The sequence below is a fragment of the Phytophthora sojae genome (assembly GCF_000149755.1).
Source record: "Phytophthora sojae unplaced genomic scaffold PHYSOscaffold_11, whole genome shotgun sequence".
NCBI lineage: Eukaryota > Oomycota > Peronosporomycetes > Peronosporales > Peronosporaceae > Phytophthora > Phytophthora sojae.
The window spans coordinates 1585178-1603724 of NW_009258125.1; the positions used below are offsets into that span (position 1 = coordinate 1585178).

Sequence of the window (18547 nt, forward strand, 5' to 3'; positions counted from 1 at the left end):
CAGCTCTTCCGCGCGCAATGGACACGATAAGCGAGTTCATAGACCACTCAGTGCGATGGTCTCTCCCCGACGCCTGCGGTTTTGACTTCCAAGATGGAGCTCTACGGCTGGCTCAGCGCGTGATGATGCACGAAGCAGTCGAGGCTGAAAGAGCAGCGAAGATTATTGAGAAGAACGAGAAGTCGAAGTCAAAGAAGAATGCTCCTCACGACATGCACGCAGCTTTAACTCTACGAAAGCGGGACGACAGGTTCTTCCGACAGCGGTATTTCACGCTCGGTCTCGCACATGCAGCGTCTAGGGGCGACTTGAGACTGATGCAGTGGCTTGTTGGGCAATTCCCCGGCTGCTATGTGACGCTGGCGGTCGAAGAGGCAGCGAAGAATGGACACTTGCACGTCCTCAAATGGCTCCATCGCCCCAATAGTCTCCACTGGAAGTGTTCTGGGGCTCGAGGGAGCTGTTCTACGCGGGCCAGAATGGACACCTGGACGTCGTGAATTGGCTGCAGGAGCACACTAACCCTACGCCGACGCATATGTTCTTCGTGACGCTGGAGGAGGCAGCGAAGAATGGAGACTTAGCCATGGTCAAGTGGCTGTGCGAAGTGCGCGGCGAGCAGTCGTCCTACGCTTCGGTTCTCGCAGCTAGCGAGGGACACTTGGATGTGCTGAAGTGGATGCGGGGCAACGTCTTCACCCCCACGCCGTCCGCGTCAATGGACGACGCCGCTGCGAATGGCCACCTCGACGTTCTGCAGTGGCTTCAGGCAAACTCGGGTTATGCCACACCTGCGGCGATGAACAAAGCTGCAGGCAACGGTCATATCGCAGTTGTAAAGTGGTTGCATCAGAACAGGAAGGAAGGGTGCACAACAGCGGCGATGGACATGGCTGCAGCTAATGGTCATCTCGAACTGGTGCAGTGGTTGCATGCTAAAAGACGCGAGGGCTGTACCAAAGCTGCGATGGATGAGGCAGCGACGCACGGATACTTGGATATGGTTAAATGGTTGCATCTGAACCGCAAGGAGGGCTGCACGACGCGAGCGATGGACGGTGCTGCTACGAATGGCAAGCTGGAAGTTGTGCGGTGGCTGCATGAGTGCAGGAGGGAGGGTTGTTCTACTGCAGCGATGGATGGTGCCGCTCGAACGAACTACTTGGACGTGGTGGAATGGCTGCACAAGAACCGAAAGGAGGGGTGCACTACCGGAGCTATGAACGATGCTGCGTGCAATGAACACTTGAGAATGGTGCAGTGGCTTCATTCACAGCGCAAAGAGGGCTGCACTACCGATACAATGGACCAAGCGGCGGCACACGGCCACTTACCTGTTCTAAAGTGGCTGCATGCGCAGCGCAAGGAAGGATGTACTACCGGGGCCATGGATGGAGCAGCGGGCGGAGGTCATCTCGAAGTGGTACAATGGTTGCACGTTAATCGACTGGAAGGGTGCACGACGGCTGCGATGGATAATGCCGCAGCTAAGGGCCATCTAAAAGTGGTCCAGTGGTTGCATACGAATCGTAGCGAGGGTTGTACGAGAGCGGCAATGGACGAAGCTGCAGCAGGCGGCCGCTTCGAGTTGATGTTGTTCCTGCATAACGAGCGGTCAGAGGGTTGCTCGTCCAAGGCGTTCGTGAACGCCACGACATCGGACGAGATAACCATCTTGCAGTGGCTGTTCGAGCACTACGAAAAGGAATTTGGACGAGACCCGCTGCAGCTGTACGCGTTTGATAAGTTCTACACGCTGCGGTGGCTCAAGCAGAAGGCGAAAAGCGATCCGAGTGCCCAAGGTAGACGCTAAGAGGGGAGAGAGAGGTGGTGGAGAAAAGTAAAGGTATGAGTCAGTCGCGTATATAAGCGACTTGAATGGAGGTTAGATTCATAGTGGTTAGTAAATAGAAATGCATTTAGGCGAGAAGTGGAGAATATGCTAAGCTAAGCTTAGCATATTCTCCAGCTTAGAAAGCTTATCGAAAATAGAGAGTAGAACTGAACAAACACGAAAAATAAGCAACATCTACAGCAGAATGGTTCGACGCAGAGCACAGCAGCCTGTCTGTCTTGTTAACTGCCGGGCGAGCTGACTCATGATGTACATGTCCATCGAATAGAACGCTGGGGGGTAAAGTGTCGTAACCATGGCGTGTACGTGTAGTGTACATACTGTGCTGTGTACAGTACCTGGCTTCATTACACTTCCCGATTTGCTTTTCTGCAAATTTTGCGGTTTCTGGAGAGCTGCGTCCAATAATTGGCGTTACATCTTGCGATATGCTTTCCTCCGGCTACCTACATGTGTGCATTTCGTGCAGGCGATGGCACTTGGACAAGTTTGGCACTCGCTAGAGCAATGTGACCTGGACAGAGGATCAATGCTCCAACTCCAAGAGCGGCACAAGCTCGCACTACCGCCGTTATGTCTTCAAAAAGGTACCACTCCGTTTCAAAATGAAAGCACGATTGGCGTCAAAATGCGCCCTCCAAATCAATTTTCAACGTTTTCGCGTAAAAATTGCACCACTTGAACTGCTGAATTCTCCTCTTTCAATTGATGTGCTAGTTTACCTGAACCGTTTAGAATTGACCTTTGTACACTTGAATATCGTATGGCTAGTAGGCTTTTCTCTTCGGAAATGCACAAGAAAGTACAAGTCATCCGTGATTTGAAGATGTCAGTAATCCCTCCCATACTCAAACCAAGTCTCTTTTCGTGCTATCTTTCTGAAACAACCTTCACGGTGAATCATGCTTTCTTTTTGAAACGGAGTGGTACGTATCGATGATTCGATTGTCAACATTCCGAAACGACTGTCCATTTCGATGCGCGAATTTCATTCGAGCCGACTCGAGGGAGTGGGGTAGGCAGAATTTCCGTGTTCAACGTCAGATTTGAACACGAAATTTATTGACTCGCGAAGCAGTGCGTGTTGAGTTCAGCTTTCCCAAAGTTTTCACGCGTGCTTTGCTGTGCATCAACAAGTTTCGTGGTTGGTTTCTGGCGTTGTGGCCATTGTTGGGGGAATTACTGTAGATATCCGTTATAGGACTCTGAAGTACTTGTCGCCGGCAACATCAAACACGTCAGTCCGCAATGGCTGACGGCAGTAATAGGATCCCCACTCTGCACTGATATTGTGTCACTTGATAAACTCCCTAACAAATAAATAGACTTCCTACACTTGTGCCCTTACTTACCGACTAGAAACAGTTAATCAAAGTGGCGCTCACTCTCGGGCAGGTCTTCAAGGATGGACTCTTGCTTGAGCCACTGGAGAGTGTAAAACTTGCCTACAGCGAAGAGCTGCAGACGGTCGTGCCCGAACTGGCCGCGATAGTGCTCGAACAGCCACTGCAAAATCTCCAGCTCATCCGCTGACGTCGCGTTCACAAATGCCTTGGACGAGCAGCCTTCCGTCCGCTCACCTTGCAGAAACAGCAAAACCGCGAAGTGGCCGTTCCCTGAAGCTCGATCCATCGCAGCAACTGTGCAACCTTCATTACGGTTGGCATGTAGCCACTGCACCACCATCAGATGGCCTCTGCCTGCCGCATTGTCCATCGCTGCTACCGTACAGCCCTCCGTTCGGTGCTTGTGAAGCCACTGCACCACGTCCAGATGACCTGCGGCAGCAGCACGATCCATTGCATTAGCCGTGCACCCCTCTCTGCGGTTCCCGTGAAGCCATTGCACGACACGCAAGTGACCATGAGCTGCCGCTTGATCCATCGCGTCCGACGTGCATCCCTCCTTTCGATTGCGATGTAGCCATTGCACGACTTCCAGGTGTCCATTACGAGCCGCCAAGTTCATCGCCGCAAGGGTGCAGCCTTCTTTCCGGTTTTTCTGCAGCCATTGCACTACCTTGAGATGGTTCGCGCGTGCCGCGCCGTCCATCGCGGCCGTCGTGCAGCCTTCTTTCCGATGTCGATGCAGCCATTCCACCACCGCCAAGTGTCCGTTCATAGCAGCGCCGTCCATTGCGCGGGTGGTGCATCCCTCCTTCCTCTTCTGGTGTAGCCATTGTACAATACTCAAATGACCGTGTGTGGCCGCCTCGTCCATCGCCGACTTGGTGCAGCCTTCACGCCGGTGCATCTGTAGCCATTGCACAATCTGAATGTGCCCATTAGCTGCGGCCGTGTCCATTGCCGCCGGGGTGCACCCTTCCTTCCTTGTCTTATGTAGCCACTTGACAATCTCCAGGTGGCCGTTCCCCGCCGCCTTGTTCATGGCCGCGGGGGTGGCGTACCCTCCATTGGTCTGCATCCACTTGAGCACCTCAAAGTGTCCATTGGCCGCTGCGTCGTCCATCGAGGCCGAGGGCGACGAGCTGAAGATGTTGCCCCTGAGCCACTTGAGCACGTGCAAGTGGCCGCCACTCGCGGCCAGCACCGCCGCGTAGGGCGACCACTCGCCGCGCACGTCGCAGAGCCACTTGACCATGGGCAGGTCTCCGCTCCTTGCGGCCTCCTCCAGCGTCACGAAGAACATGTGCGTGGGCGTCGGGTGCGTGTGCTCCTGCAGCCACTCGACCACGGCCAGGTGGCCGTTCTGCCCCGCGTAGAAGAGCTCCTTGGCGCCCCAGAACACGGCGAGCCCGCCGCCCTCGTCGCGGATGTGGCCCACGCGACTGCTGCGCTGCAGCCACTGCAGCACTTGGAGCTGGCCGTGCTTGGCGGCCTCCTCCACCGCGCGCGTGACGTAGCAGCCCGGGAACTGGCTCACGAGCCACCGCATGACGCCCAGGTCCCCTCTGGCGGCCGCGCGCGCCATGCCCAGCGTGAACTGCTGCTGGCGGAAGGACGGGTCCTGCTGCTGCCGTAAAACGAGCTTGGCCTCGCTAATTTCGCGCGTCCTGTCCTTAATTTTGGGGCTGGCCTCCTTCTTGGCCTTGGCTAGCACGCGCTGCGCGCGCGCGACGGCGATGGCCTCGTGCGCGGCCACGCGCTGCACGAGCCGCAGCGCGCCGCGCTCGAAGGCGAAGCCGCAGGCCGCGGGCAGCGACCAGTGCACGGAGCAGTCCAGGAAGCCGCTGATGGCCTCGGTGATGTGCGGCAGCGCCGCCAGGTGCAGCTTTGAGCAGCGGCACACCACGGCGGCGCCGGCCAGGGGGGCCGGGGTCGACTGCATTTAGGTATGGCGAGGAAGCACGGACGAGGGCCCTGTGTCCGATGGAGAAGAAGCGTGAATGGCGCTTTGATTGGATACTGATTGGCGTGGTGACCGTCATAGCCGAACATGATTTGCCTACCTGTCATAACAGAAGCGGCGTCGATATCAGGTTAGCCAAGATACAACAAGATAGAACTGCTTTAGTATGACAGTATGCTGTGGGCTATGAGTTGTGGTGTATGGAGATATATGGGGTTTGAGAAATAGGGGCGTTTGTGAGAGCGAGTACGGCGGATGAGATGGACGCTTTCGACGCTTGCCAAATCTGTTTTGGGCCGCCTGCTTGCAACGGGCTGCAGCCGATGTGAGCCCTTGGAAGGATAGCCGCACATGAGAGGAACGAGTGAGTGGCTGGAATAGTGCAAAATATCTCACCCCCGAGTTGAGGCAGTACTGTACCAAGCAAATGCGTGGCAAGGCAATGGGGGGGGTCTCGCTCGACAAGCATCGACGCCTGTGACGGAGGCTAACGTACGTATCTCCCCGTCTGTGACTGCTGCGGGAATGGATTTGATGCCCCGACGATCGCGCGAGGGCGTCGGAGCTGCCCGGCATTTCGCTGGTGGGCACTCGGTGCTCCGACTAGAGAGAAGATCGCACCGCGCAGCGGGGTGCTCGGTCCTGCTCGGTTGCGCTGGACTCGATCCAGTCGAGTTGAAGTCTGAGGCGCAACACATGAGTTGCCGGCCGTCACATCGCGCACGTCTAGCCACACCTTCTGTCTACTTCAAAAGTGGGCTCCCCCTAAAACGAGAGCCAAAAGTCGCACAAAATGGGCTCCCTCATGGTAAGTACGAGATCAAGGAGCCCTGGTTCGGGCTCCCCATTGGCTCCCCTCCAGGGCTCCCCAAATTTAGCTTCAAATCTATGACGGGCTCTTCATAGTAATATCTGATTGGCCAATTTTACCTAGACTTAAGGCGAGCAAACTTCGCGTGATCGATGCCCACGCTAGAAGATCGAGCTCAAAGATCGCCACACTAGAAGATCTCGCGCCGCTCATATGTGGACAGCCGCTCCGAGGCCACCCCAGCGTCGCCGATCGTCCTTCCTTCCCCTCAAGGAGAAGCCGTCTTTCCTATGCCTTTTCAGGTTAGAACCTGGAGATACTTCAATGACGGCCAATCATCAGCGAGATATGTAACACAGGTGAGGGGGAGCCCTTAACGAGGGCTCACAGTTCTGGAGGGCTCCTTTCACTTAACCTATTGAACTCAAGAGCCCAGGAGCCCGAGCTCGCGACTTTTTGGGTTCACCCAAGAGCCCAGGAGCCCGGCTCTCCCCAGGGCTCGTAGAAGGTGTGCGCCTAGCTGTCAGTAGTTTAGTGTAACTTACCTTACCTTGCCTGAGATCGCTCGGCTTGCGCAGACCTTGAAGTGCGTTGCTTACGCAGATCCACAGCTCCCCCCTGCAGCTTCAAGTTTACAGCGAAGACTGCGACTACCTTGTGTCAATGTATTACCAACTGAGTGCACATTTACGATGGAGCTGTGACGAGTTTTACGTAGTTCTTCTTTCTTTAAGGGTTGTCTAGGTCGAGCAGGATGCCAGCAGCAGTCCGAGACGGTGGTCGCTGAGCAGCGTCTCCATGAGCTGCTTCAGCGCGCGGTTCGGGTGGAGCTGCGACTTGGTCAGCGGTGCCCGTGTCAAGGGGTCGAAGCAGCCGTTGACCTCCAGGTGCTGCTCGATCATGGAGCGGTCGTACGTGTTGCCGTCGGGGGTCGTGACCGGGTCGTCCATCAGCTCCAAGCTCAGCGGACAGTGGAAGAGCTCCATCATCTGTGTCAGCGACTTCTCAGCGTCACCACTAGACACCACCCCGCCGTCTCCACTGGCCCCGTTAACACCATTCGACTCAGCAGCATGATCAGCAGCCGCGTTCTCGTCTGTAGACAGCAATGCGTCGTAGACCCCCTGACGCAATAGCCCCACAACCTTCATCTCCATCAATATAGAGCGCTTCAATACTGCTGCGGACATGGGTGCACCTGCTGCCGACGATGGCAAGCACGCCGATGCAGCTGAAGCTGCACTGGCGCGGTCGAACGCCTTCTCTAACAGTAGCAGCGACTCGTCGTACGCTTTCTGAACGCGCTTGCACTTGCCTTTCCAGAGTAGAATCGCCGCCTCACCCTCGACAGACACGCCGGTGATATCGTGCGCTATACTCAGGTACTGCCAAGCATTCTCGGACTCTTCCAGAGCGTAAAAACATTTTGCACATGATACGTACGCTCGAACGCGTTGGCGTGTGGTCTCGGGATCTTCCAGGCTACTTCCTTCGGATGATGTTGAGGCAATGGTAGGATTACACGTCGCAGCTTCTTGATAGCACACAATGGCAGCTTGGAAGTCTCGGCGTACGAGGTAATCATCACCTTTAGCGAGCTGGTGACGCATGAAAAACGGATTATCCGGCGACGTTGAGATCTCGATAGCCTGGATCTGAAGATCTGGAGACGAGTGCGCCATCGCTGCAAGATAACTTGCATTCTCCTCCCACAAGTGCGCAAGGCCGTGAAAGATTGCAGCTTTATCGCCACCCAGCGCTTGAATAGCTTGAAAATCGGGAGCAACCAAGTCAAATCTACGCAAACGCAAATTTGCCGTCATGCGATACGCAAAACACTTGACGTGCTCAGTGTTGTCCGGCAGATCCTTCAGCGCTAGTGTCAACTGCTCCACTGCCACGGGATATTTCTTGGCAAAAAACGCTTCAACACCTTTCTCCATCGACGACTGCTGCGCTGGGGCTATACGCCACGCGCACCACATCGCTCCACCTTCAGTATTCGACGCCTCTCGCGTTCCATCGGGCGCTGCTCTCGTCAGTACATGACGCCGTTTACTATCCATCAGGTCCGCCGTGGGGGCATACAAAAACTCGCGCTGGTACGGATTGTACAGTGCGAACACGTCCCTCTCCTCTCCACTCAGCGCCACAAGCTGCCACTTCCCAGCGGGTCCGGGCGATTCACCCGTCTTCCGCCACGTGAAGACTCGACTGCGCGTCTTCCCCCTCGAATCCTTCTTAAACTTTGCATAGTCCGCCGAGTACAAATACTCCTCGAACCGCACACTCTGCAGCATGAACGTGTCTGTATGCACATCCACAGGGATCATCCTCCACTGGGCCTTGGTGCGATCTTTGTCGTCGGGCCACGCTGCTACTTCGCTGTTCTCGCCCCCCTCCGCTCGCTCCCCCACCCAGCACAAAGCATTGCGTCTGTCATTATCAAAAGTACCAGCATTACCCGGCGCATACAGCAGCTCCTCTTTGCTGGCGTCTCCCTGCCGGTACTCGCTGCGACCCGTTCTGGAGAGGATCTTGAGCTCCAGCGCCTGTCCGCTGGCCACTGCGCGCAGCGTGGGGCTCACCCACGCGTACCAGTAGCTCTCGGCTCGCACGCGCGCGCTGTCCTCCAAGTGGCTCATGAGTTTCAGCAGGAAAAAGGCCAGCGGCAGCTGTGGGAACTTGCGCTGCCTGGCCTCGAGCGCTCGCAGCGCATTGCCGCCGCCTCCAGCGTCGCTGCTGGGCGCGCGCAACGCGGAGCTGACGCTGTGCAGCACGGCACAGCCGTCCAGCGTCCAGTGCCAGCTGGGCAGCCCCTCCAGGAACGTGAGCAGCACGGGCACATCGAAGAGCCCGGCGGCGTAGAAGTCCCGCAGCGTCGCCTCCAGGTACGCCCTGCGCCGCGCCTCCAGCTCCGGCAGCCGCAGGAAACTGGCGCGCGCGCGGTCGGGCTGCTTGTGCAGCAGATGCGCGCGCGTCTCGGTCAGCAGCGGCTCCACGTCCGCCGCCAGGTGGGCCGCGACGTCGTCATGCGGAGTCGACCCCTCCATAGGAGTTCTTTTCTGAGAATGTGGGAGATTTGAAGGGAGTTTTTCCTAAACCTGCCGAACGGAATGTTAAAACCCGTCAGAATCTGACGGGTCTTAACATTCCGTACTGACTCAGATGGCTACACTCCACGACAAAAAGATATGGACACCACCAAAAGTGGCTGTAACTTCGTCATTTTTTATCGTTTTAAGGTGCGGTTTGGACTAGAGTTGCAGAACACGCTGAAAAAGATCTGCACGCCGCTATCACGCGCGCTTTGCGCTTCTTCAGGTAGCTCACATACAAATCGCTGGTTCTGCCCAGGTGACAAAACTTATGGACAGCTAATCCCCATACAAAATCCTATATTAACCAAAACCCCTTACAAATGATACGACTTGGACTTTGTATGGGGCGACAAAGGAACCAGCCTCACGGGGATACTCGTGACGTTAGACAAATATCTGATGGTACTATCGTGTACTAGAAGGTGTGTTTAGTAACCTGTAATAAATTCATCCTTCATCGCACAAAACTGAGCAAGTAGTAAGCAATTGAAATTTCGAGTGGTGGCTACCATGTATTATCTGATGATTTGCGAGGCACGTTCAGTTGCATCCTAGTTAGTGCCAATTTGTAGCTCTGTATGCTGCTATCTCATGGATATACGATTGTCTTCTCCATTCTAAACTGTTGGTAGATGATATATGGCTCAGTACTAAGGTAGAGTGGAGAAATCACGGGTTCCTTTGTCGCCCCATACAAAGTCCAAGTCGTATCATTTGTAAGGGGTTTTGGTTAATATAGGATTTTGTATGGGGATTAGCTGTCCATAAGTTTTGTCACCTGGGCAGAACCAGCGATTTGTATGTGAGCTACCTGAAGAAGCGCAAAAGCGCGCGTGTTAGCGGCGTGCAGATCTTTTTCAGCGTGTTCTGCAACTCTAGTCCAAACCGCACCTTAAAACGATAAAAAATGACGAAGTTACAGCCACTTTTGGTGGTGTCCATATCTTTTTGTCGTGGAGTGTACACTCCAATGAGAGAGGGAGGGTGGGTATCTTCACTTATCTTCTATCAGGACACTGGGGTTTGAGGCCGCACGGCGACGTAGAGAAACCCGTCGGCGTACGAGAAGTTGCGGTACAGCTCGACGATGGATACGTGCGCCGGAACGGGGATGCCGTGCACCACGAGCTGAAACTTGTTCGCTTCTACTTCGGAGGTGCTGGACGGGAAGAGGTCCGGCAGAAGGTAGTTCAGCACTTCCAGCAGCGTCTTCTCGCGACCTGAGCACGACAAAACAGGGAGAAATTGTCAATACCGGGTAAATCTTCCCCTTGGCCAGCAGCTCTAGCTCACCATCTTGCAGTGGTGCGATGGGCATCTGAATCGCGGGCGTGTTATCAAGGTGCACCCGCAGCGGCAGATGCCTCAGCGCGGAGGCGTCCACACCTCCATCTAAATGCAGCTCCAGCGTGGCTTCCCGGTAGCTCTCGTAGTCATCTGCCAAAACAACCCAACACTTAGCAACAAGCCTTCTCTCCACACCTTCTCACTCCCAACTTCCACCTCCTTACTCTGCGATATGCTGGTCCAGATCTGCGTCTGCTGCGCCTCGGGCAGCGCCATGACGGCCTTAGTGGAGCCCATGCGCAGGAACGTGGCCTGCTTGAGGCTGTGCATGAAGTGCGACTCGACGCTCTGCTCGTTGTCGCAGGGCAGCAGCACGTCGCTCGGGAAGCCCCAGAAGTGCACGGTCAGTGCCCACGGCAGGTTGAGGGCTCCGTCGGCTCCAGGTCCGCACAGGAGGTCGCGCAGCAAGCCGAAGGGCAGATGCCAATGCAGCGGCACCCCCTTGGCCTCGAACCAGATGGAGGCGCCCTGCATGGCCGACATGGGCGGCGCCGCGTCGCGGAAGTACTCGACGACGTCGCGCGTCTGGGAGACGAGGTAGCTCATGCGGGGGACCATGGCCTACAGAGGGTAGAGCAGGTAGAGCAGGAGGATATACTTCAGTGCATGCAGTGACTTGGGGGGCAAAGGTAGAAGCAGCGGCGCCTCACGTAGAACGATCGGGGGGCGTGCAGCGTGGTCACTTCATTCGGGTCCAGAGAGAACACGACGGGGATGCGGCCGGCCCACACGCGCTGCTTCAGCGGAACCTCGGGGGCGGCGCCGGTCGAAGGTGTCGACATCGGTGAGATTTTTTGCCGCGATGCAGCCGAAACCCCGTTTTTGGTATACAGATCGAGTCAGGTTTGGCCTACAGATATGGCATTAGACTAGCGATTTGTATTTTTTGTCGAAAGGAGGATGCAGATCAAAGATTTTGAGCGGTCTCAGCCCCGGTTGTGCGAGCGCACACGACGTCGCCGCGTCAAACCGCATGAAGTTTTGTGCTTTGCAGCGGCTGCTACACTGTTACTGCTATGCTGATTAACGTCTACATGTGGACGTCGCATTATTGTGGCCTCCATTGGCAAATTGGATTGGACTCGTCTGGTGCTTTACAAGTTTCGTGAGCGCCACGCTATGGGCGAAAACTCAGCTCCGAGTTGACCTGGTCACGAAGGACCGTCAGCGCACTGTGAACTTCACACTGTGAAGCTCACAGCAAGCCTCCCTCGGCTCTCTAGCAAAGAGTTCAGGCTATAACATTGGCGTACCCAAGATTATCGTGGGCAGATCCGGATTGGTGAGGTGGGCCATTTTCACAGACATGCGGAGTTGGGGCTATCCAGTCAAAGTGTCGAAGAATCCCTGAAGAAATCTACAAATTGAGTCGCAAGTCAGGCTGCCACGGCAACGAAGGCCCATGTATGATACCTAATAATAATGGATTAAGTTCGTAACTTATTCGCTCGTTTCGAATCGAAGGTGCACTTTTGACGATCAATTCTGAAGTACGAACTACGCAGCAAAACTTCGAGAAGATGACGAACTCAACCCGGTCTTGGAACGCTGTTTGAACCACATAGCGTTCACAAACGGTGTCTGCAAAATTACCCTCCCAAATCTGACAATAACCCCGAATAAAATGGTGCTTGTGAAGCAGTCGACGACATCTTACAATCCACGTCTGCCGTCAAGCACATCTTCCGGATCGGTCTTTCGCTTGATCGCTGTCCACCAAGTTCGAGACACTCATGAGCGCCAGAGTCCAATCGTACGCCATTTCCAAACCCTCCGAAGTCAAGCTAGCATCGCGAATTAATTCGACGCTCGCTATGGTCTCTCTACTGAACATCGCTGTCGTTGCAGCCGTCTCCAGCGTCGCCGCGGGAACTGCGGACGCAAGGAAGCTCTCTAGCGGCGTGTGCTACGCCCCGTGGCACCACCCGACCGTCAACTGGGATGTCCTCGCTGGCGACATGAACCAGGTCTCCCAGCACTTCTCCAGCATCCGCACGTACCAAGCTCAATTCAACGGAGTGAACGCCATCAGCATGGCGGCAGCAGCCGGCCTTCACATTGCGGTGGGCGTGCAGCTTACGGACCCTCGCTGGATCGACGCCGAGATCCAGGCAGTCTGCGATGGCTACGCCAAGAACGCGTGGGCGGTCGAAGCCGTCTACGTGGGCAACGAGGACCTCAAGAACGGCAACTTCGGCACGTACTCGGCCGACCAGATCGCTGGCTACATCCGTCGGGTCAAACAGTGCGTGGGTAACACTCCGGTCGGCTCGGCCCAGCGCATCAACGAGTGGCTAGGTGCCGACAGCGCCTGGGCCTTGGCGAACGCTTGCGATGTTATCGGTGTCAACATCCACCCGTTCTTCACGCCGGGCTCGCAGCCTGCCGTGAAGAAGCTGGAGGCGCAGTGGAACCAGATGACGTCCAAGTTTGGCTCGGCCAAGGTCCGCCTCACGGAGACTGGCTGGCCGTACGCTGGTTCGTCCTATGCCGGCAACGTCCCGTCGACTGGCGCCATGACGCAGTTCTTCTACGACTACGTCTACGGATGGTGCCCCGGCAAGAGCCAGTCGTACTGGTTCATGATGTACGACACGACCGTGAGCTACTCTGGCGCCGACTACGAGAAGCACTTCGGTCTCTTCGGCACGGACAAGTCGCAGCACATTAGCCTGCCGTGATTCGAATACACTGGGGCCTATTCTTTTAAACAAATGAATAGATTTTTTCGAAGTTTACATTATGTTTTGACTTTCATCCTTTTCACCTCCAAAGCTCTCAAAAATACTGAACAACATCGCACAGTGAAAAAGCTCGGGGCGTTAGCTAACACTTTGTCGCTTAGATCGTTGACACCTGTGCGACTGTAAACGAGTCACGCTGCGTTTGCACACGCCACCAAGTAACCCGAACAGCTGGCGTAAAGTTGTCTGCGGACAGCAAAGCACGCACGCGATCCATCCAGGCCAACCATGGCGTTCGAATCCCTCCGACTCGGAGCTCAAAGGGCCAGCCACAACGATCGTCTCATTCTAAAAACATCCTTGTACCGCGCAAGACATCGGCACTCCAAGTCAAGCTAGCAGCGATGGTATCTTCACTGACCGCGACCGTTTTCACCGTTGCCGCTGCGTTCGCCGCCGGTTCCCCTGAGGCTCGTCAGCTATCCACGGGAGTGTGCTACGCGCCGTGGCATCACCCGTACGTCAACTGGGACGTCCTGGCCAAGGACATGGCGCAGGTCTCGCAGCACTTCTCCAGCATCCGCACGTACGAGTCTCGATTCAGCGGATTCAACGTCGTCGACGTGGCTGCAGCTGCGAACCTCCACGTCGCGGTCGGCGTGCAACTCGGCAACCCGCAGATCATCGACGCGGAGATTCAGGCGGTTTGCGACGGCTACGCGCGCAACCCGTGGGCTGTCGAGGCCGTCTACGTCGGTAACGAGAACCTCCAGAACGGCGGCTTTGGCTCGTACTCGGCCGAGCAACTTGCCGGTTACATTCGTCGAGTTAAAAGCTGCGTGGGCAACACGCCGGTGGGTTCCGCCCAGCGTATCAACGAGTGGCTTGGAGCTCCTGGCGCGTGGACACTCGCGAACTCCTGCGACATCATCGGGGTGAACATCTACCCGTTCTTCACGCCTGGATCGCAGTCGTCTCTGAAGAAGCTGGAGACTCAGTGGGACCAAATGGTGTCCAAGTTCGGCCCGAACAAGCTGCACCTGACCGAGACGGGCTACCCGTACGCTGGTGAGACGTACTCTGGCAACGTTCCTTCGATTGGTGCGATGACGCAGTACTTCTGGGACTACGTGTACGGGTTTGCAGGCGGCAAGGGCCAGTCGTACTGGTTCATGATGTACGATCAGACGGTGAGCTACTCCGGCGCGGAGTACGAGAAGCACTTTGGCCTCTTCGGCACAGATATGCCGCAGCACATTAGCCTGCCCTAAACAGTCAGGAGTGAAACAAGAGACCAAAGTTTTGAAAGCATGTTGGCGTGAAATATCAAAATTGACGCGTGCTTTTACTTCGAAGTAATAACGAAGTTGCCGGAGTTAATAATTAGCCGTGAACACCACTACAGTATCCACATTTTGTCCACACTGATGTTTGTTGGAGTACATGTAGCTCGTGAAGGAGTTGGAAGGGGAGGGGACAAGATTATGGTGACGCTGGCTTACGAGGCTGGTGATGCAGCAACGAGATTACGGGTCATACTTACGGAGGATTTCTTGGAGGATTCCGGGGCGAGGACAATCTGACTGTACATCGGGGCCAAGGACATTCCAAGAAGAAGAAAAAAAACACGCAAGATTTCAAGTTAACCAAAAAAAAGTAAAAGTAAAGCGTCTTTGTTTCGAATTTGACCACGTAATACTCTATGTGAAAGAGAACAACTGTCAAAATTTCACCCCTCCAAAATACTCTACTTACTTAGAAGTACGTCGGACATATACCATGAACGAAGAAATGATAATGTCGAAATAGAGAGAAAGATATCGTATACTGCGCTTAATACAAGATACAGTCTGTAGCTTACGAAGTAGTTCTGACGCTTCTGGCCTTCCACTGAAAGTTTGGGGAGATCAACGCCTTCTCAAACACCATCGACACATCGGCCAGACTTCCGAGCAGACCCAGCAGAGGCGTCAACATGTCACTCTGCGCAATGATGCTCGACACATACCCACTGTGCGCATCGAACTCAAAGTACACGGAGCCTTTCATCGAGATGCGTCGGCCGACCAGTTTACTCGCCAACGTGTGAGTGCTCAGGTGCGGGAACAACTTCTGCAGCGTCTGCTCTGTGATTGTCAGCGTGGTCCTGGTGGCGGTAGTCAGCGAGTTGTCCGAGATCTTCTCCAGGCCTCTGAGATCGACATCCACGTCGTCGAACCACTGCAAGAACCACCAGCTCCTGATCGCGGTCGCTCGGCCAAACCCGTCGTTGCACGCAACATCGGCCGCCATCGCTTTCTGCACGAAGTCGAGCTGGGCGTCCGCTTGTGCTTGTGCTGGAGGAGCATCGGGTGACGTTTGTCCTTTCAGCTGGAGACCACGACGGAAGAGCCACAAGTACTCGACGGCCACGTTCCACATGTTGGCCTTCTTTTGGATCGCTGCGGAGATATCGTTGCGATTTTCTTCAAGTTGGGCGACCTCGGCGCGAAGCTGAACGGTGGACGTCTCGAGATCCGCGAGCTTGCCGTTCTGCTTCTTCCTGTATCGCCGTTGGCTCTCGCGGTACCGCTTGCGGTGGATATCCTGGCCCAGACGGATCAGCTCTGCAATCCGCGCTTGGTTGACGTCGGCCTTCACGGCTGCAAGGCTCGCTGGGGAGGCATCGTCGCTCATCTGGTGCCGCTTCGGGTTGGGGCTGGCAGTGCTCGTTGCTTCCTCTCTCTGTCTCTTGCTCGCTAGCGCCGCTGCTTTCTCTGCTGGAGCTGTCGCGTTGGCCCCACTCGTGCTGTAGTAGTGCACGTCGGTGTTCCATTGCCACGGGTTTGCGGGGGCTACATGCGCAGCACCGCCGTGTGCGGACGGAGTTGGGCGGCGACCGTTCTGTAGTCTGCTGTAGCCATAGCCGACAGTGCTGTCTGTTCTTTCGTCGCGGTAGAAGTCCTGACCACGCTTGGGGTGCTTCGTGACGGCAGATATGACGCTGTCGCTCATAAGATGATGGTTCGGGGGGCACAGGATACTGGTGTTCATAGTTGTATGAGCCTTGGCTGTTGCTTCCTTGGCCGTTGAATGAGCTATGACACTTAAGCTGCAGCCAACAGAACACTGTAGCGTGGTGCTTACTGGGAGGGATGCTGTATTTCACGGTACATTTAGCATAACCGGTCTCGACACTGTGAATCTGTATACCGCCGCCTCTACTGAAAATAGATGCAGTTCACTCCAGATCCCTAGGTTGGTTTAGTCACGGTGAAAATGGTGACGGCACGGCGCACAGTGAACACGCGAGGTTCCACCAAGCATCTGTCGTTCCCGCGAGGTCAACGACACACGAATTTGTTGGCGGAGACGAGTGGCCAACAGCCGGCAGCGTGGTGTACAGCGAAAATTTGCGCACGCACCGTGTGTATAGCTTCTAGGGCTAAAGCGTTCATCCACAAAATTGTTGGAACGCGTCTTCTTCAGTAGCAGTTCAGAATGGTACAGGCTAATCCATGCTCCACTAGAGCTTTACCGCGATAGGAATTCTTGGACATCATGCTGCTCAACTTGCAAGTACAGTCAATTACCTCAGTGTTCGCACCACTTTTTTCTAATAACCCGTTAATTCGGATCAATGACACAGGGATTATCAGTCAATATCTGTTTATTATTATTATTGTGCTTTGCAATGATTTTGGCAATATGAGGCGAGATTTGCTGTATTGCTGTATTTATAGCGACCACCTGCTATATTTACGATAAATCGAGGTGCATAAACGGGTGGAGGCCTAGAATTAAGCTAAAAGCGCCACAATTGCACTTTTGAAAGTGCAATTGTGGCTGTGCAGTCGCAATTCTGTCGGTTTTTATCCACAAGCACCTACACACACGGCAATTATGCATGAGAGGGTAGATGCGCTGGGGATCATGGACGGTGGTGTACTGGGCCAATGCATGGCTGCTGACAGGCCCTCCCACGTCGATATATAAATGAGGAGGTGGATTTATGCATAATTTTAGCAGGTCGTGTATCTTCTTTCACACATATTTAGGAGCAGGCTTTGCCATATTTAACGTCTAAAATGCTCGGCAAAATTACTGCAAAGCACAATAAATACTAATTATTTTGCAAATCGGTTGAACCATCGGGGTTATACTGTACGATAGATCAAAATGGCACACTACCATTGATGACGGTCCAGCGTCAAGTAATTCAGACTGCATCTTCTTGCATGGCATTAGGCGAAAGTGCTGTTGACGGCGCGACATCACGTAATATTGGCTCTGCTCTCAATCCTGTGCTTCGAACAGCATTCGGTATTGCTCTTTTTCTTCTTCAATGTCGATTTTCCGTGATCTCACCCGTTCTCCCCATTTTTGACTTGCGGATTTGTACTGCTGAAGAGTTTTCTTGCCTTGTCCTGCCCCAGTAGCGCGAGAGACGTGCATCCGGCTGTTTCTTCTGAATGAACCACGAGTTGAACAACGCGCTCTCCAATTTCTTGGCTATGCCTCTGGAACTCCTTGTATCCTTACCCAACACGATCATTATTGCCAGATTTCTCTCGCCGAAAACGTTCGTGAGCGCTGTGACCATTGCACCATTTGGATCCTGCTTGTGCACCAGGGTGGCGTACAAGTTTTGAAATTGGTGCTTGCAAGCAACTCACGACCAGCTTCGATTCGATGAAGCCATTCTTGCCAATTGGCATCGTGCTCAGCTTCAACGTCTTGAAGGCGTTACCGATAGATTCACCCGTCTTGAGAAGCCCCTCCAGCTCTTTGGTCTTGCTTGACTTGAGCACGCTTGAAATCTTCTCCAGGCCGGGAATCTTTGCAGAAATACCCCTCTCTTCGTCCTCATAAGCTCTTAGAAGTCTCTTGGTGGGGGTATTGCTATCGAGTGTGTGGGTCAGGGTGGCTGATGTCTTCAGCTGGGATTCGCCGGTTGCTGCGGCGATTCCAAGAAGCACAGCAGAACGACTACGTGGCGGAACCTCATGACAGGACTTTGGGAAGTTTACCTGGGTTGGGCACGGTGTAGGAAGAGAGGTAAATTGGAAAGTGGGGCGTTCTGCATGGAGCAATGGGAAGGATCCTATGGCGCCACAAGCAGCTGCTAAAGCAGTCTGTGTGGATGCGCAGTTTGTCAAACTTAGACAAAGACAAGATAAAAAAGCGAAGCTGGCAGGATCCACGTGGAAAGCACGAGCCCGAAGAGATCTTGAGATCAGTTTGGCGATCGTATACAGATGACGGGGCCAAGTTGCGTAACTCGCCTCTTTCTGGCTCGTGGAATTGTTGACGGAGTGAGGTCGAGTAATGTGCTTTGCCTTGAAGAAGACCATCTGGCTTCGCACGGCGAAGTAAACCTTTCAAGTCTTAAACGCAGTAACTATAGATCTGCGATGCAGGTGGCATTAATTACCTATATCCGGGGTGCGTCAGGTTAGGA

General features: G+C 54.6%; 7 protein-coding genes across 7 annotated transcripts; 3 read left to right on the forward strand and 4 right to left on the reverse strand.

The window, feature by feature from the left end:
* Positions 1 to 122: 122 nt before the first annotated feature.
* On the forward strand, positions 123 to 1813 carry PHYSODRAFT_254089 (hypothetical protein; the record flags this gene model as incomplete). The annotated part of the gene is made up of 2 exons (XM_009538220.1): positions 123 to 398; positions 428 to 1813. 2 exons carry the CDS (start codon positions 123 to 125, stop codon positions 1811 to 1813), a joined length of 1662 nt encoding a protein of 553 aa, XP_009536515.1.
* Positions 1814 to 3220: 1407 nt separating this feature from the next.
* Positions 3221 to 5143, reverse strand: PHYSODRAFT_526269 (hypothetical protein; the record flags this gene model as incomplete). The annotated part of the gene is made up of 2 exons (XM_009538221.1): positions 3221 to 4825; positions 4958 to 5143. The coding sequence occupies 2 exons, from the start codon at positions 5141 to 5143 to the stop codon at positions 3221 to 3223; spliced, it is 1791 nt and encodes a 596-aa protein (XP_009536516.1).
* A 1572-nt stretch (positions 5144 to 6715) lies between these two features.
* On the reverse strand, positions 6716 to 11205 carry PHYSODRAFT_340135 (hypothetical protein; the record flags this gene model as incomplete). The annotated part of the gene is made up of 5 exons (XM_009538222.1): positions 6716 to 9040; positions 10112 to 10296; positions 10370 to 10513; positions 10588 to 10984; positions 11074 to 11205. The coding sequence occupies 5 exons, from the start codon at positions 11203 to 11205 to the stop codon at positions 6716 to 6718; spliced, it is 3183 nt and encodes a 1060-aa protein (XP_009536517.1).
* A 1032-nt stretch (positions 11206 to 12237) lies between these two features.
* PHYSODRAFT_526174 (glycosyl hydrolase family 17-like protein) lies at positions 12238 to 13104 on the forward strand (the record flags this gene model as incomplete). The annotated part of the gene is made up of 1 exon (XM_009538223.1): positions 12238 to 13104. One exon carries the CDS (start codon positions 12238 to 12240, stop codon positions 13102 to 13104), a length of 867 nt encoding a protein of 288 aa, XP_009536518.1.
* Positions 13105 to 13511: 407 nt separating this feature from the next.
* Positions 13512 to 14502, forward strand: PHYSODRAFT_550055 (exo-beta-1,3-glucanase-like protein; the record flags this gene model as incomplete). Its single annotated transcript, XM_009538224.1, has 1 exon — positions 13512 to 14502. One exon carries the CDS (start codon positions 13512 to 13514, stop codon positions 14376 to 14378), a length of 867 nt encoding a protein of 288 aa, XP_009536519.1. The 3' UTR covers positions 14379 to 14502.
* A 642-nt stretch (positions 14503 to 15144) lies between these two features.
* On the reverse strand, positions 15145 to 15645 carry PHYSODRAFT_465331 (hypothetical protein; the record flags this gene model as incomplete). Its single annotated transcript, XM_009538225.1, has 3 exons — positions 15145 to 15253; positions 15329 to 15431; positions 15489 to 15645. Coding segments are annotated over 3 exons (369 nt in total), but the record flags the coding sequence as incomplete, so codon positions are not given.
* Positions 15646 to 17428: 1783 nt separating this feature from the next.
* Positions 17429 to 18440, reverse strand: PHYSODRAFT_306294 (hypothetical protein; the record flags this gene model as incomplete). Its single annotated transcript, XM_009538226.1, has 2 exons — positions 17429 to 17704; positions 17763 to 18440. The coding sequence occupies 2 exons, from the start codon at positions 18438 to 18440 to the stop codon at positions 17429 to 17431; spliced, it is 954 nt and encodes a 317-aa protein (XP_009536521.1).
* Between the last annotated feature and the right edge of the window lie 107 nt (positions 18441 to 18547).